Here is a 13879-nt window from a genome sequence, read left to right on the forward strand (position 1 = left end):
CAGGAGATGAGACATTAGAGCTGCGCCACAGGAGATGAGACGTTAGAGCTGCGCCACAGGAGATGTTAGAGCTGGGCCACAGATTAGACGCTAGAGCTGCGCCACAGGGGACGTTAGAGCTGTGCCACAGGATGTTAGAGCTGAGTTCTTGTGGCAAAGAGAAATGGAGGGTGCTGGAGGCAGATGTGCAGGTAAATACAAAATACTTGCAATATCTAAAACAAGATAATATTTGAGCGCAGAAATAACGTTGTGCAGTTCACAGCATATGTGGAAGAAGCAGAAGGTCTAACAGTAACTTAAAGGATGGGAGGGAAGTGAAGTGAAGCGTGACGCAAGCCACTGCCATTACACTGAAGTTGCGTGATAGTAATTCGAGGTAAATGTGCTAAGCTGAAGGTGATTATGGTAAATCCTAGATGCTGCCCTCATACTGAATTCGTACAGTAGTAATTAAACGTACACTGTGTTGAGTTGAAGATATGTATGGCAAATCCTAGAGCGACCACTCAACAATAAACCAAAGAAGGACAGCCAGGAAGCCCGTAGCGGAAGTAAAACGGAACCCTAAAAAATCCAAAATTAGGCAGGCAGAGAAAAAAGTAAAAAGCAGATGGGAAAAACAGAAAACTAATAGTAATATGCAGTTGAAATCCAACCCCACCAGTCATTATGTGGAAGGGCACGTCAATGGTCTAAATACTCCAATAGAAACAGACTGTCAGACTAGACAGAACGCAAGACCCAGCTGTGTGTCAGACACAAGAAAGGCACTTGAAATATGTAGACAGGTTAAAAGTGAAGGATGGAATACATAGGAAGTGAAGGGTCTTCCTGTTGGACACCTGATGGACACCAGCAGGCCCTGGCACAACTAGGCACAGCTGGAAGATGGTAGATACTGTGGATTCTGCCACTGCACAGAATCCAAATTCAGTGTGCTGTCTACACAGCTTGGTAACTGGTCCTCTGGCTGTCTGGAATGTTCTCCCCTCAAATCCCAAGACAGATTAGTGTCTCATATGTGTTCCTGCTACATGTTACACCTGGCTTCATGTCCAAGCTCCAATAAAGCTTCCACCTTGCCCCTCTACGTCCCATTTTCCACAGAGCATCCAAAGTGGCCTTTACAAGTATAATGGAACACATCCCTCCTCTGCTCAGAGGCCTTTGGTAGCTCCCCATTTCATGATGGACAAACCCCAGAGTCCTGAGGGTCTCCCTGGCTCCGAGGGTTCCCTGTCCCTCCCCTCCATAACCTCTCCCTCATCATGCCAGGGACACACTTGACTCGGGGCCTTGGTTACTGGTCCTCTGGCTGTCTGGAATGTTCTTCCCTCAGATGTCCATCCCTCCTCCCTGTCTGTTCAGCATCGCCCTCTTGCCTGAGCACCCTCTTGCTGCACCAGCGCCTGCCCATCCCCCACAGGCTCTCCTAGTCTCGCCGTGTCATCTGGTCCTTTTTCCCTTTGCACTGGCCACTGGCCACACCTGCCACACCGGCCACACCACACACCACTCACTCACTGCTGTCTACTGTCCACCCATTTGCAGTGGACGGGCCCTGAAGGCAGGGCTTTGGTCTGCTCTGATGTGCACCAAGTGTCTAGAACAGAGTGAGGCACACAGCAGGTGCTCAGTAAGTCTTCTGTTGGCTAAATCAATTGTGTGACCCACTGAGTCACAGAGTGTTAGCAAGAAAGGTCCTAAGAGATGAGCTGGGCAGCCCTCCCTCCACAGCCCGTGTTGGAGATCACGAGTTAATGGCAAAACTGGGGCCGGCGTTCTCATGACCCATGTGTTTTTTCAGGGAGCTCTGAGCAAGAGAAGAGGGGAAGGTCACATCAGTTGCCTGTGCCATCCAGTGGGGCTGGGCTGACGTGTGAGAAAGGAAGGCCTGATGGCTTCTTCTCAGCCGCTGATTCTGAGCCGCGTGGACCTGGGGCTTACTGGGTTTTTCTGCCTCAGTTGCCCCATTTGTGATGTGGAGGGAATTGGTGGTCAAGGCAAGTCCCTTCTGTGACTGCAGCCACCATCCCTCCTCAGGGTTAGGTGGGTAGCTTTGAGAAAGCACTTGGAGGAGTCAAGAACACACGATGGAAACCGACTTACACGTGGTGACAGACGCCTCCCTCCCAGACGGGAAAGGACTTGGTCTCGGAGAACAGCCTTGTGCAGGGGCGGGACACCTTTATACAGGCTGCGACAAAGAACGGGGGCAGTGCTCGCCAGGGGCTCCTGACGCTGCACTCCTGCCCCTCCTGAGGCTGTGCCCATGCCCGAGGAGAGGGCCCGAGGTCTGCAGGCTGGCTTCCTCTAAGGCCAGGGCGGGTTGTGTTGTGGAGTGGGTGAGTGTCTCCTACTGACACCGCTCTGGCTGGGGTCAGCGAGCCCTCCGCAGCTGTGCCTCGCGTGCTGTGGCTGTTCTGACCCCCATGAGAGGCGGCACAGCCCCCGTGGCTCACCGGTCAGCCTGGTCACCAGGCTCCCTGCCTGGGATTGGGAAGTCTTGGGCCCCGTCTGGCACCTCATGGTTTGGAGGCTCCTGTGGCAAACCCAGCTGTGGCCCAACAGCCCTAGCTGGAGGCACAGGCTGTGCTGGGAGGGGCACCCTGAGGCCAAGCCCTGACTTACCCAGCTCACAGCGTCTGCCTTTGAACCCTGGCCGGCAGTCACAGCTGTGGGCGTCCGTGCCGGGTACACAGGTACCTCCATTCTGACAGGGGTTTTCTGAACAGTTCCCAGGGGCGTCTGAAAACAGATGTCACAAGAGGTTAGTCACTGGGACCCCAGGACAGGCCTGCCTCATGGACACGCTGCTGTCCCTTCCTCGATGACCTGGCCTGATGCAGGGTGGCCTCCTAAACACCTCTGGGCCCTAGAGTGTGGTCCCAGTTCAGGTGCAGAGAGAGCAGAGGAGACAGCCCTCAGCGTGCCCAGCTCTGACCTCATTACTGGAAGGAAGATGAACAAGGAGGAGGAGGATAGGGAGGGAGGAGCAGGGCCTTCAGTGAGAGCCTCCTCTAGCCTGGGGCCCCTCCCCCAGCCCTGCCCTTTGCTGACTTTGCCCCTGAACAGGGTTTCTGCTGCTCGGCTCCTGAGGCCCCTCCTGGTCCTCTAACAGGGCCCTCTGTGCAGAGCTGGCTGGCCACACTGGCCACAGGGGCTGGGCGGTCAGCAGTGACACAGGAAGGGGCCAGCTCACATTTCTCCATTTGTGTTCACTCTGTCCTTACTTTTCTCCTTATGATTATTTTTTAGCTTTGTTAAGATTCCTGTTTTTTTTTTTTTTTTTTTTTTTTTTTTTTTTTTTTTTTTTTTTTTTTTTTTTTTTTTTTTTTTTTTTTTTTTTTTTTTTTTTTTTTTTGAGATTGAGTTTTCCTCTTGTTACCCAGGCTGGAGTGCAATGGCGCAATCTTGGCTCACCGCAACCTCCGCCTCCCAGGTTCAAGAAATTCTCCTGCCTCAGCCTCCTGAGTAGCTGGGACTACAGGCGCGCACCACCATGCCCAGCTAATTTTTTTTGTATTTTTAGTAGAGACGGGGTTTCACCAAGTTGACCAGGATGGTCTTGATCTCTTGACCTCGTGATTTACCCGCCTCAGCCTCCCAAAGTGCTGGGATCACAGGCGTGAGCCACCACGCCCGGCCGTCTTTTTGCCTTTCTTGATATGCTTAAAATGAGTTGTGGGCTTTAAAAAAAAAAAGAAACCCTTTATTATGGAAATGTTCAAACCCACAACATGTAAGCACAAAGGGGTCCACGCTGGCCAGCCCGGCTTCGTCTGTTTTCATCTCTGTCGCCCTCTTTCTCTTGTTGCAGAATTTCAAAGCAGCTCAGATACCACTGCTCCTGTGAACGCGGCAGCGCATCTAATACTTTACGTAACCACAAATTGTTACGATTAGAAATTAGCAGTCGTTCCTCAGCATCACGAGAAATCCCAGGTCGTGATCCAATTTCCCCGGTTGTCTCAGGAGTGTGGTCATTTAAGGTCTCACCTGATGAGGGCTCCTAAGGGTCTCCACGTTGCTTGGTTTCATGTGTCTCACGTCTCCGTCATCCTCCTGCTCTATTCACGGAAAACACGAGGTGCTGTGGAGTCCCTGCCTGGATGTGGCTCACTGCTCGCTTGTTCCCACCCCCGTTTCCTGTAAACTCTGATTACAGAGAGGGGCTTCCTAGGATTCAGGATCAGAGGGTCTTTGCAGGGCTGCTTCTGAGGGATGCTCGTGCAGCCCCAGCCACCCCAGGCGGCCTGTGATGTGTTTGAGTCCCACCGCAAGACACGAGGACTGGTCACTGGTCCAGTGCTGGCAGTTTGACCAACCCAGGATGAGGTCCCCGATGGCTCGAGCAAGGCATCGAGATCCCTGATCCAAGGACTGTTCCCCCATCGGCCTGTCTGACCCTGTCGCTCCTGCCCTCGCCTGCTGGAGAGTGGTCTGTGAAGACAGGCTTTCCCTCACCTGCCCGTGGTCACCTGGGACTGTGGTCCACACAGGCAAGGCAGGGCGAAGGCTCCATCCTGCTCCTTTACTTGTGTTCCTGCAGACTGAGTCAGTCCTCGGAAAGCTCTAAAGTTGCCCACTAAGTTGCTTTTTCTTTCTGAGTATCATGATGAAGACAGAGAGGCTGATGTGTTTGATGGGATTCTGTCCTTTGCTGTCAGCACTTTTCCTGATGCTCAGTGGATTCTGTCTCTGGCCATAGAGCCCTGCAGTTTGGCTCCCCGCCCTCAGGACGTGGTCTGCTGTTTTCAAATCTTGCTTTCTTTTTGCACAGCATGTCCTGGGCTTATTTTGTCCACATCCTACTTCAGTCTTGGAATCACCCATTTCTCCAAAGATCACTGGTTTCCTGGTGAGAACGAGATCTAGACCCCATAGCCTGGGCACTCAGGCTGCTCCCTATGATGGGATGTCACAGCTTCGGGCCTTAAAATGAATTGAACTAGAATTTTTTTTTTTTAATAAACATTACGAATTCATACTAATATTTCCATTTCAAATTAACAGAATCAAAGGACAGACAAGATTCTTATTTATTTATTTAAAGAAGGAGTCTCACTCTGTCACCCAAGCTGGAGTGCAGTGGTGCAATCTCTGCTCACTGCAACCTCCGCCTCTCGGGTTCAAGCGATTCTCCTGCCTCAGCCTCCTGAGTAGCTGGGATTATAGGCACCTGCCACCAAGCCCAGCTAATTTTTGTATTTTTAGTAGAGACGGGGTTTCAACATGTTGTCCAGCCTGGTGTTAAATTCCTGACCTCAAGTCATCCGCCTGCCTCAGCCTCCCAAAGTGCTGGGATTACAGGCGTGAGCCACCGTACCCGGCCAAAACAAACAAGATTTTCAATTTGTTTCATATTATATTTTCAATTCTTTACACTGAAAATCTTGGTGGCATTAACAATTATTTTCTTTATCCTAACATATACATGTAACCATTTCAAAGTAACAATACAAAAGATCATGGAGGACAGCCTGAAATTTCTTGGCTATCCTTTAAGGAACTGCCAGACTTTTTTTTCCCCCAAAGCAGCTACACCACTTTACATTCCCACCAGCAGCGCAGAGGGTTCTATCTCTCCGTGTCCTCACCAACGCTTATTATCACCTGACCCTTTTTAATTCCCACCACTCTAGTGGCTTTGGTTTGCATGTCCCTGGTGACCAATGATGGGAAGACGCCATTGTACGTCTTCCTTGAAGAAACGTCTGTTGAGGGCCTTTGCCATTTTAAATGGGTTGTGTTTCTATTATTCAGTGGTAAGAGTGCTTCAGTTTAGATACAGGTCTCCGCTCAGGTGTGATTCGCAGCTGTTTCCTCCACCCTGCAGACCGTCACTTCACTTTCTCCGCAGCGTCCTTTGAGGCACAGAAGTTCTAAGTTTTGATGAAGAGCAGCTCATGTATACAGATACATTTGTTACCGCTCGTACTTTTATTGTTGGGCCTGAGGACCCTCTGTTCTGCCAAATCCAAGATCATGAAGATTTACTCCTGTGTTTTCTTCTAAGAGTTTTGGTTTTAGCTCCTAACATTAGATCGTTGGCCCGTCTGTGCTACAAGGAATACGGTAGGAAGGGTCCAGCCTCATTCTTTTGCACGTGGATATCCAGCTGCCCCAGCACCGCCTGCTGAGAAGACTATTCTTTCTGCATTGAATGGTCTTGGCCCCCTTGTTGAAATCAGTTGGCCATAGATGTGTGGTTTATTTCTGGACTCTCAATTATTTTCCATTGATCTAAATGCCTATGCTTAAGCCATTACCACACTGACTCCATTACTGTTGCTTTGCAGCACGTTCTGACACGAGGAGCTGTGAATCCTCCAACTTTTTCCTCTTTTTCATAATCGTTTTGCTATTCTGGGTCCTTTGCAATTCCACATGGATTTTAGACACTGTACACAATTGTCCAGGGACGTCTTAACAGCAACCCTACAGAGTGTTTTGAAACATATAAAAAGTTTGACAAATGATTAAGTACAAATAACCCAAGAAAAAGTCAAAAGGCATGATCAGGCATTTCACAGAAGAGCCAGCACCTCTGGTGGATGCCTATGAGGAGATGCTCAATCACATCAGTGCTCAGGAGATACAAACCCGGATCCCAGGGCTTGCAGACACCCGTTCTGCCTGCAGGGTCTCAAACCCGGCACAACCTAGTTCTGGGGAGGCCAGGGATTAACTGCACCTCTTAGTCACTGCTGCAGGAGTGGAGACTGCTGTCACCACTTGGGAAATGACTTGGCAGGCTGGGCGCGGTGGCTCACTCCTGTAACCAGCACTCTGGGAGGCCAAGGTGGGCAGATCACAAGGTCAAGAGATCGAGACCCTCCTGGCCAACATGGTGAAACCCCATCTCTACAAAAATTAGCTGGGTGTGGTGGCACACACCTGTAGTCCCAGCTACTCAGGAGGCTGAGGCAGGAGAATTGCTTGAACCCAGGAGGCAGAGGTTGCAGTGAGCTGAGATCGTGCCGTTGCACTCCAGCCTGGGGCCTGGTGACAGAGCGAGACTCCGTCTCAAAAAAAAAAAAAAAAATTAAGAAGAAAATGACTTAGCGAAGTTCTCGTGTAATTTGGGCATTCACATGTCCTCGTCCTAGATCTAGCATTTCCGCCTGCACACGCCCGGAAACCCTGTACGGGAATGTCCGCTGCAGCACTGCTCATGCCGGCCAAACACAACCTACGTGTGCTCCGCAGAGGGGAAGAGCCGGTGAGTTCACCCAGCGGAGCCTGCTCGGTAGTGGGTGTGATAAGCCACAGCCTCCCAGACTGCGTGGGCCAACCTCTGTCTGAGGATGCGGGGGGAAACACAGGCCTAACGGTCACGCGGCGAGACACTTATCTTGCAAAGAAGACTCACTGACTGTTCTGCCACACATACACGTGTGATAAAGTCACTCTCCCCACCTTCCACTCTGAAGAAAACAGGAATTCTAAGCACAAAGTTCAGGATCATGGTTAGGTGAAGGGGGGAACAGGGAGTACCACAGCAAGACACAAGGCATTTGTCACATTCTAGTTCATAGCGGGGGTTCTTGACTTAAGGCCACTATTCAAAGGCCAACTAATGAAATAAAAGTTTGCTAGTGTGCGGGCCAACATGAACCAAAGATCGTGACTGGTCTGCACACTGAGGGGCCCCTAATGATTCCACTTTGCCTGTTCACTTAACGCCATTTGCACCCACCGGGGCATAAGCCTCTACGCTGGCGAAAGCTACCTGCCTGCAGCCCGAGCCCTTCTTGAATCTCCCCTGCTGAAGAGACCCAGGAGGGCTACCACGGGCCCCCCAATTTCTGAGTTCTAGGAAATGAACACCTAGTATTTAAAGGGGCTGACATAATGCAAACCATCTGATGAAATGTTTGTTTTTGGTCACTTAAAGGTCAACTTGAGAGTCTTCACTATGAATGGGCCAGACTTTAATTAAGAGAAGCCTTGACTCACGGCAGTGGACGCACAAACCCGTCCTCACAGGGGCGAGGGGCAAGTCCAGACCTCATACGGTGCGGGAGGGTGTGAACTCGGGTTGGTGAAGCCAAGCTTGCAAACACACCCTCTGGCACCTCAGGGGCCCTTGATGTACACAGGTGTCCGGGAGAAGCTGGGGGCAAGGCCTTGCGGGCAAGACCACACGCAGCAGCTCACACCGTACCAAGTACTAGGCCTTTTTTTTTTTTTTTTTGAGACGGAGTTTCCCTCTGTTACCCAGGCTGGAGTGCAATGGCGTGATCTTGGCTCTCCACAACCTCTGCCTCCTGGGTTCAGGCAATCCTCCTGCCTCAGCCTCCTGAGTAGCTGGGATTACAGGCACGCGCCACCATGCCCAGCTAATTTTTTGTATTTTTAGTAGAGACGGGGTTTCACCATGTTGACCAGGATGGTCTTGATCTCTTGGCCTCGTGATCCACCCGCCTCGGCCTCCCAAAGTGCTGGGATTACAGGCGTGAGCCACCGCGCCCGGCAGTACTAGGCCTTTGGGGCTGGGTTGAGGGGTGCTCCCAGCCGGAGTCTGTGGTGTGACTCGGGGGCTGGAAGAGCCTTCTGTGGAGGACAGAGCCCAAAGGATTAAAGCCGGGGGGGGGCGGTCGAGTCTGACTCAGGGTGAGGAACACACACGTCTTCGTGCTGCCTGGAGGGGAACTGCTTCCGGGCACTCTTTCTGCAGGTGCTGGGCAGATGCCTCGATTCTCACGAGGCAGGGCCCTGGACTAGGAGACAGTTCGGGTCCTATGTGGCCCCAGTGTCCACTGTGCCCAGCTGGTCCTCAAGCTGGGGCCCCATGGTGGCTGCCCCTTTGCTTCACCCATCCTGACTCCACCGGCTCCTCTTCGGAGAAGCGAGGGGTGAGGCGTCTAGAGGTAGGGGCTGGGGTAGGCTCTGTCACATGTGGAGGCAAAGGAGGGGAGGGGAGGGGAAGCAGCGGCAAAGCCAGCCTCTCCAGCGCAGACCCTGGGTGGTTTGGGTGGGTCCACACCACCTGCCCTGGCCTGTTCCCATCTGTGGGCTCCCACTGCTTGGTGGTGTGGCTTCCCCTTCCCAGACCGGGGTGCCTGGTGCTCAGCCTTCCCTCAGGGAGACTCTGTGCTTCCTGGTCCCTCACCAGGGGTGGGCCCTCCTGCCTGCAGCCTCTAAGGCCCCTGAGAACAGTCAGTCCCAAAGTCCCCACTGGCGCCGCCAACTTACTTTCCATGTCCCTGTCGCCGTGTTCAAGGAGCTGGAGGGCCAGGCTCCCCTGCTTGGGGGCTTCCTCCGTGTTCTTGAGCGGCGCCATGGCTGTGGGCTCTAGGAGAAGCGAGGTGGTGACCGCTCCGCACTGCTGCTTTGCACCCAGGATGGCCCCGGGGCCACCGTCTGAGCACCTCTATACCTTGAGAGCAAGAGAGTCCCTGGCGGGGACCAGGCTCCCTGCGTGGCCCTGGCGCCTGTTGGCCCCAGCGCTGCCTCCCCTGAAGGGCTGGCCCTCACGCTCCTGCTGACCCTCTGGAGGGGCTGGGCCCTCCACTTGCTGCTTTGGGGACAGTCACTGTGACCGTGCTGAGAGGCCCCATTCTTCTCACGGCCGACACGGTTGCTTTCTCCTTCTTAGGGTCATATTATGCATCCTCTCCTTCCACCCCTGCTCTCTGATCTGCGCTGTCTCTGCTGACCTGCCTCGGGCCCACGCCCCAAGCATCCCTTCGGTGAGGGTTCTCAGTGCCACCTTGGGCGTTTTGTGTCTGCTCCCATGGCTGCGGGTACAACGCGCCCGCCGTACTCCAGACCTTACCTGCCCTCGCCCGACACCCTCCGGGCCTCTCTCCCCTGCTCACTGCTCAGCAGCCGCCCCAGGCTCTGTCCTTCCCTGTCACTCCCCCTGCTGCATGCCCCTCCCTCCTCTGCCTGGGGAGTTTTTGCTCAGAACATGTTCATGAAACTGGTGACTAGGCTCTGTTGGGGAATTCCATGAGGGTAAGCACTCGGCCTTCCAGGTGAGAGGCAAGGGCCAGAGAGGTCCCCTCTGGGGCGGTGCTGCCCGCCTCACTCCAGCATGTCTCAAAGGCCTGCATCAGAATCACAGGCAGATTCCCAGAGCACCCTCACCCGCTAAACCCGGTGGGAAGGGGCCGAGGCATCTGGACCCTCTGCCTCCTGCTGCCGGGAGACCTTGCTAGGACAGTGATGGGAGTGCTGGACCACACTTGGAGCGGCAAGTTAGACCCTCACAGCCTCCTGCCCACGGCTGACCAAAACCAAGCCCTACCTCGGCAAACAAAGCGGCCATAGCGGCTCAGACCTGCTTCTGAAACGTGTATCTTCTCTTGTGCGCCCTGCCAGCGGCCCACACAGACAACTGAGGCCCTCACCAGCTGCCCCTCCCGCCGTGGAGGCACATGCTGCCCGCAGTCGGGGTGGGGTCCCTGGCTGGAGACTGCGCTCGTGGTGGGGGAGGTCTCATCATGGAGGGGACGGGGCCTGGTCAGAGGGCAGCGAGGACGAGGGCTGGCCACCGAGGCGGCTGGGGAGGCCCTGGCACTCACGTGGTCTTACGGCAGCTGCTTTGCTGGGGGAGCCGCCGAACCTGGTGCTCACTCTTCCTCTGCCGTCCACAAGCTCCGAGAACCTGCAGAGAGGGTGGGAGGGTCACCACAGCTGGAGCGCCACCTCGGTCAGTGGGGCCGACGGGTGGGGCCCATACCTGGGGGGCTGGGTGGGGGCCTCGGGGGCACTGTGGTCATTGAGTAGGCGCAGTTCCGGCAGGCGTGCTGGGGGCGGTCTGTTCCTGAGCACCCGAGGGTGGTGGCCTCCCTGGTGCCAGCGCCTGTCGGTGTCATCGCTGGGGGCTGCAGAGCAGGCGGGAGGAAGGGGCTGGTCTGGGGCTGCCCTCTGCTCCTGTCCCTGCCCCTGCGGCACAGGAGGCACCTTCCACAGAGGGAGGGGGGTGCGTGTGGGCTGTGGTCATCCAAGGCACATGTGGCTTCCCCAGACGCCCTGGGTTCCCTTCCAGCCCACCTGCCGAGTCCCTTCTGAGGAGCCACGCGCAGCCGTGACACAGACACGTGCTGGCCTGGGAGTCGTGAGGAGGGGCTGAGTCTAGGCCCCCCCTCCATCACTCAACCTCTCCAGCTGCAAGGCAGGTGCCCGCCCTCAGGCTGGACGCAGGTCCTAGGCTGCCCTGGGACACAACTGTTTCCCTACACTGGCTTCCTCATAAGACGCTTCACTGGGGGTCCCTGCCCCAGCGCTCACCCTGACAGTGTCCTGCAGCTTCCCAGGCTGGGCCCTCCTTCCCCCTGGGAGTCTCCCTTCCCTCTCAGAGGCCTCAACCTGCCCCTTCCGCCTGGCTGGTGTGCTTGGTCCCGAGCTGGTGGGGCGGGGGTCGGGTCTGAGAACTCGCCCAGCTTGTGCACTTCGTGTCCCCAGCGCAGCCTCATGCGTTAGGGAGGAGCCCAGGGTCGGAACTGGAGCCCCCCCTTCCCTGGGGAGCTGCCCCTGCTCTGCTCCGCCGGCCACTCCTCCCTGCTGGTCTCTTTCTTCTCTTCCTGTTCTGCTCCCGATTTCCCACAGCTCCTTGTGTGAACGTGGAAGACCTAGTTCACAGAAGCAGCCGCGGGGCGTTCAGGACCCGGGTGGAACTGGCAGGGTCGATTCTGCCCCTCCAGGCAGCTCCTGCCCTACGCTCTGCACCCGGCGTTCCCGCCTGCCTGTGGCCTCCGGGCCCTTCGTGTGTGTCCAGCGGCTCCTCATGGGTCAGGCTGGGGTGCAAGGCACTTCGGGGGCTTCCTCCTCGCTGCCACCCTCAGCACCGTCTTCAGGTGAGGCTCAGCCTGTCTGGGATCTACAGGAAGTCCGGCACCAGCTGAGGCTCAACGTGCTTGTTATGCAAATTGCTGGTGCCACCTGTCCGTGAGCCCTTCCTTTCCTGGTGGGTTTGGAAAGCCGGCACTTCCACACACAGACTCACTCCCCCCTGCTACCACGGCCCTGCGTCTAGGCCCCTGCACGGCCAGGTCAGTTGTGAACAGGGTGGAAGGCTGGCAAGCACTGCCCCAGCCCGCCTGCGGCACTCACAGGTGATGATGTACAGGTGCGCGGGCTCGCTGTGCAGCGGTCCCTGCTCCGTGCTCTGCACCGCCGTCACGGACAGCTGGTACCGCTGCCCCGGCAGCAGGTCCCGCAGTGTGTAGGACACCAGCTTCCCACTGGGGACGTAGCGGCTCTTGGCGCTCTGGCTGGTGGTCACATTGATGACGTAAGCCTCCAGCAGGCTGCCTGGAGTCGGGGCGTCCCAGACCACGTGGGCAGAGGTGGCCGTGACTCGGGCGGCCGTCAGGTTTGCTGGAGGCAGGGGCCCTGGACGAGGCAGGAGCAGGGGGAGGTGAGGGGGCCCGTGGGGTCTTCCGGCGAGAACACAGTGTGAGGACCTGACGGGCTGCCGCAGCCTCGATGGAACCAGATTCTTTATTACAGAGAATGGCACAGCGCTGAGGCGGGCGCTGGGTAGCACGCACAGCAGTGTCTCCCGGCCAAGAGGCCTGCAGGCCCCAATGCCACCCTCCCCTCGGGGTAGGAGCCACCCAGGGAAGCCCCCAGGCCCTGGCCCGTCAGCTGGCACCCTCCCTGCAGTGCTGTCGGAGCCCCGTGCAGACTCCCCTGCCCCACGGGCCTCTCCCAGGCCTTCCCAGGCAGGCCGAACCGGAGTGCACAGTGGGCAGGGGCCTGTCAAGCCTCCGTTCCTCACAGAGGGAGCTGCAGCCTCCTCTCTGCCCAGTTCACCCATCCCCCTCACACCCGCGCGCTGACTGCGTGCTCTCTCCCCTCCCATGTGCTGGGGAGACAGTGAGTTCCTCTGGCCCTCTGGTTGGTACCCAGTAGGAACTCCACACTGAAGAGCTACCAGGAGCGTTTAGGGGTGGAGGCTGCCCTGGACAGCTGACCCAGCACAGGGGCCCCTGCTCAGCCCAGCCCGGCCCAGTGGCCCTAGTGGAAGAGACGTCTGGGAGGCCAGGGCTGGGCTTCTGGTGTTGTGGACGCTTTGGAGAGGACTGGGGGGTGTCAGAGCTTCTGGAAGACGGCGTTTGGTGTGCAGGGGGCCACGCCGCTCTACTCACGGGTCCACACATGTGCTGGTGCAGTGGCCAGGCTCTCCGTGGGGTGCTCCTCTCCTCTGAGCCCACTGAGGGTGGCCAGCTGGATGGTGTACCTCCTCCCGGGCAGCAGGGCCCTGAGGGTGGGAGATGATGAAGGGAGCAGGGACATCGGTGACCTGTGTGCGACTCCGCTGCCAGACCTCAGCTCCCCCAGGCAGAACGTGGCCAACAGGAGGTCGTCCTGCTGCTGGTGGCCCAGGCGGCGTCCACAAGGGGCACACTCATGGCCCTCAGAGCCGTGTGCTCCTGGGGCGGGAAGCCAAGCCGCCGTCTGGGAAGCCGAGGAGGGCTGGGTGCGGTTGGGGCCGCTACAGTGTGGTCGGAGGGCCGGTGTTCAGATGGGAGAGGCCAGAGAAGGGCGACGGGGTCACTGCAGGGACGGATGACAGGCAGGCCTGATGCCCCCTCAGCACAGGTGATTCGATGTAAATTCTCAGGAAACCACAGGGCAACATGAGGCCAACGCCAGCCCAGCCAGGGAAGCTGCTGGCTGGAGGCTCCTCCCCTCTGGCTTTGGTCTCTCCGGCACCCCTGCCCGTGCTGGGCAGGAGGTAGAGGCTCTCTCTGGTTGTCGACCAAATCACAGGTCCACTGCGGGACCCCCGGGAGAGCTCTGGGCTGCCCCCATCCGCCCTTGTGACCAAATCGCAGGTCCACTGCGGGACCCCCGGGAGAGCTCTGGGCTGCCCCCATCCGCCCTCGTGACCAAATCGCAGGTCCACTGCGGGACC

General features: G+C 56.7%; 1 protein-coding gene across 10 annotated transcripts in view; it reads right to left on the reverse strand.

Moving 5' to 3' along the window:
• SNED1 (sushi, nidogen and EGF like domains 1) overlaps positions 1 to 13879 on the reverse strand; it is an 86950-nt gene that overhangs the window by 10254 nt on the left and 62817 nt on the right. For 5 of the 10 annotated variants that reach the window (XM_037732203.1, XM_037732200.1, XM_037732207.1 and 2 more), the window contains 6 exons: positions 13110 to 13222; positions 12070 to 12351; positions 10697 to 10841; positions 10539 to 10621; positions 9205 to 9303; positions 2635 to 2751 (listed from right to left, as the gene is read on the reverse strand). In XM_037732203.1, the coding sequence (XP_037588131.1) occupies positions 2635 to 2751; positions 9205 to 9303; positions 10539 to 10621; positions 10697 to 10841; positions 12070 to 12351; positions 13110 to 13222 (839 nt within the window). Of the gene's footprint in view, positions 1 to 2112; positions 2201 to 2634; positions 2752 to 8623; positions 8874 to 9204; positions 9304 to 10538; positions 10622 to 10696; positions 10842 to 12069; positions 12352 to 13109; positions 13223 to 13879 lie in introns of those variants that run through there. The other 5 variants (XM_037732201.1, XM_017510789.2, XM_037732204.1 and 2 more) reach the window with 4 other exon arrangements.

Source organism: Cebus imitator, unplaced genomic scaffold (genome assembly GCF_001604975.1).
Source record: "Cebus imitator isolate Cc_AM_T3 unplaced genomic scaffold, Cebus_imitator-1.0 Scaffold443, whole genome shotgun sequence".
In the NCBI taxonomy this organism is placed as follows: Eukaryota; Metazoa; Chordata; class Mammalia; order Primates; family Cebidae; genus Cebus; species Cebus imitator.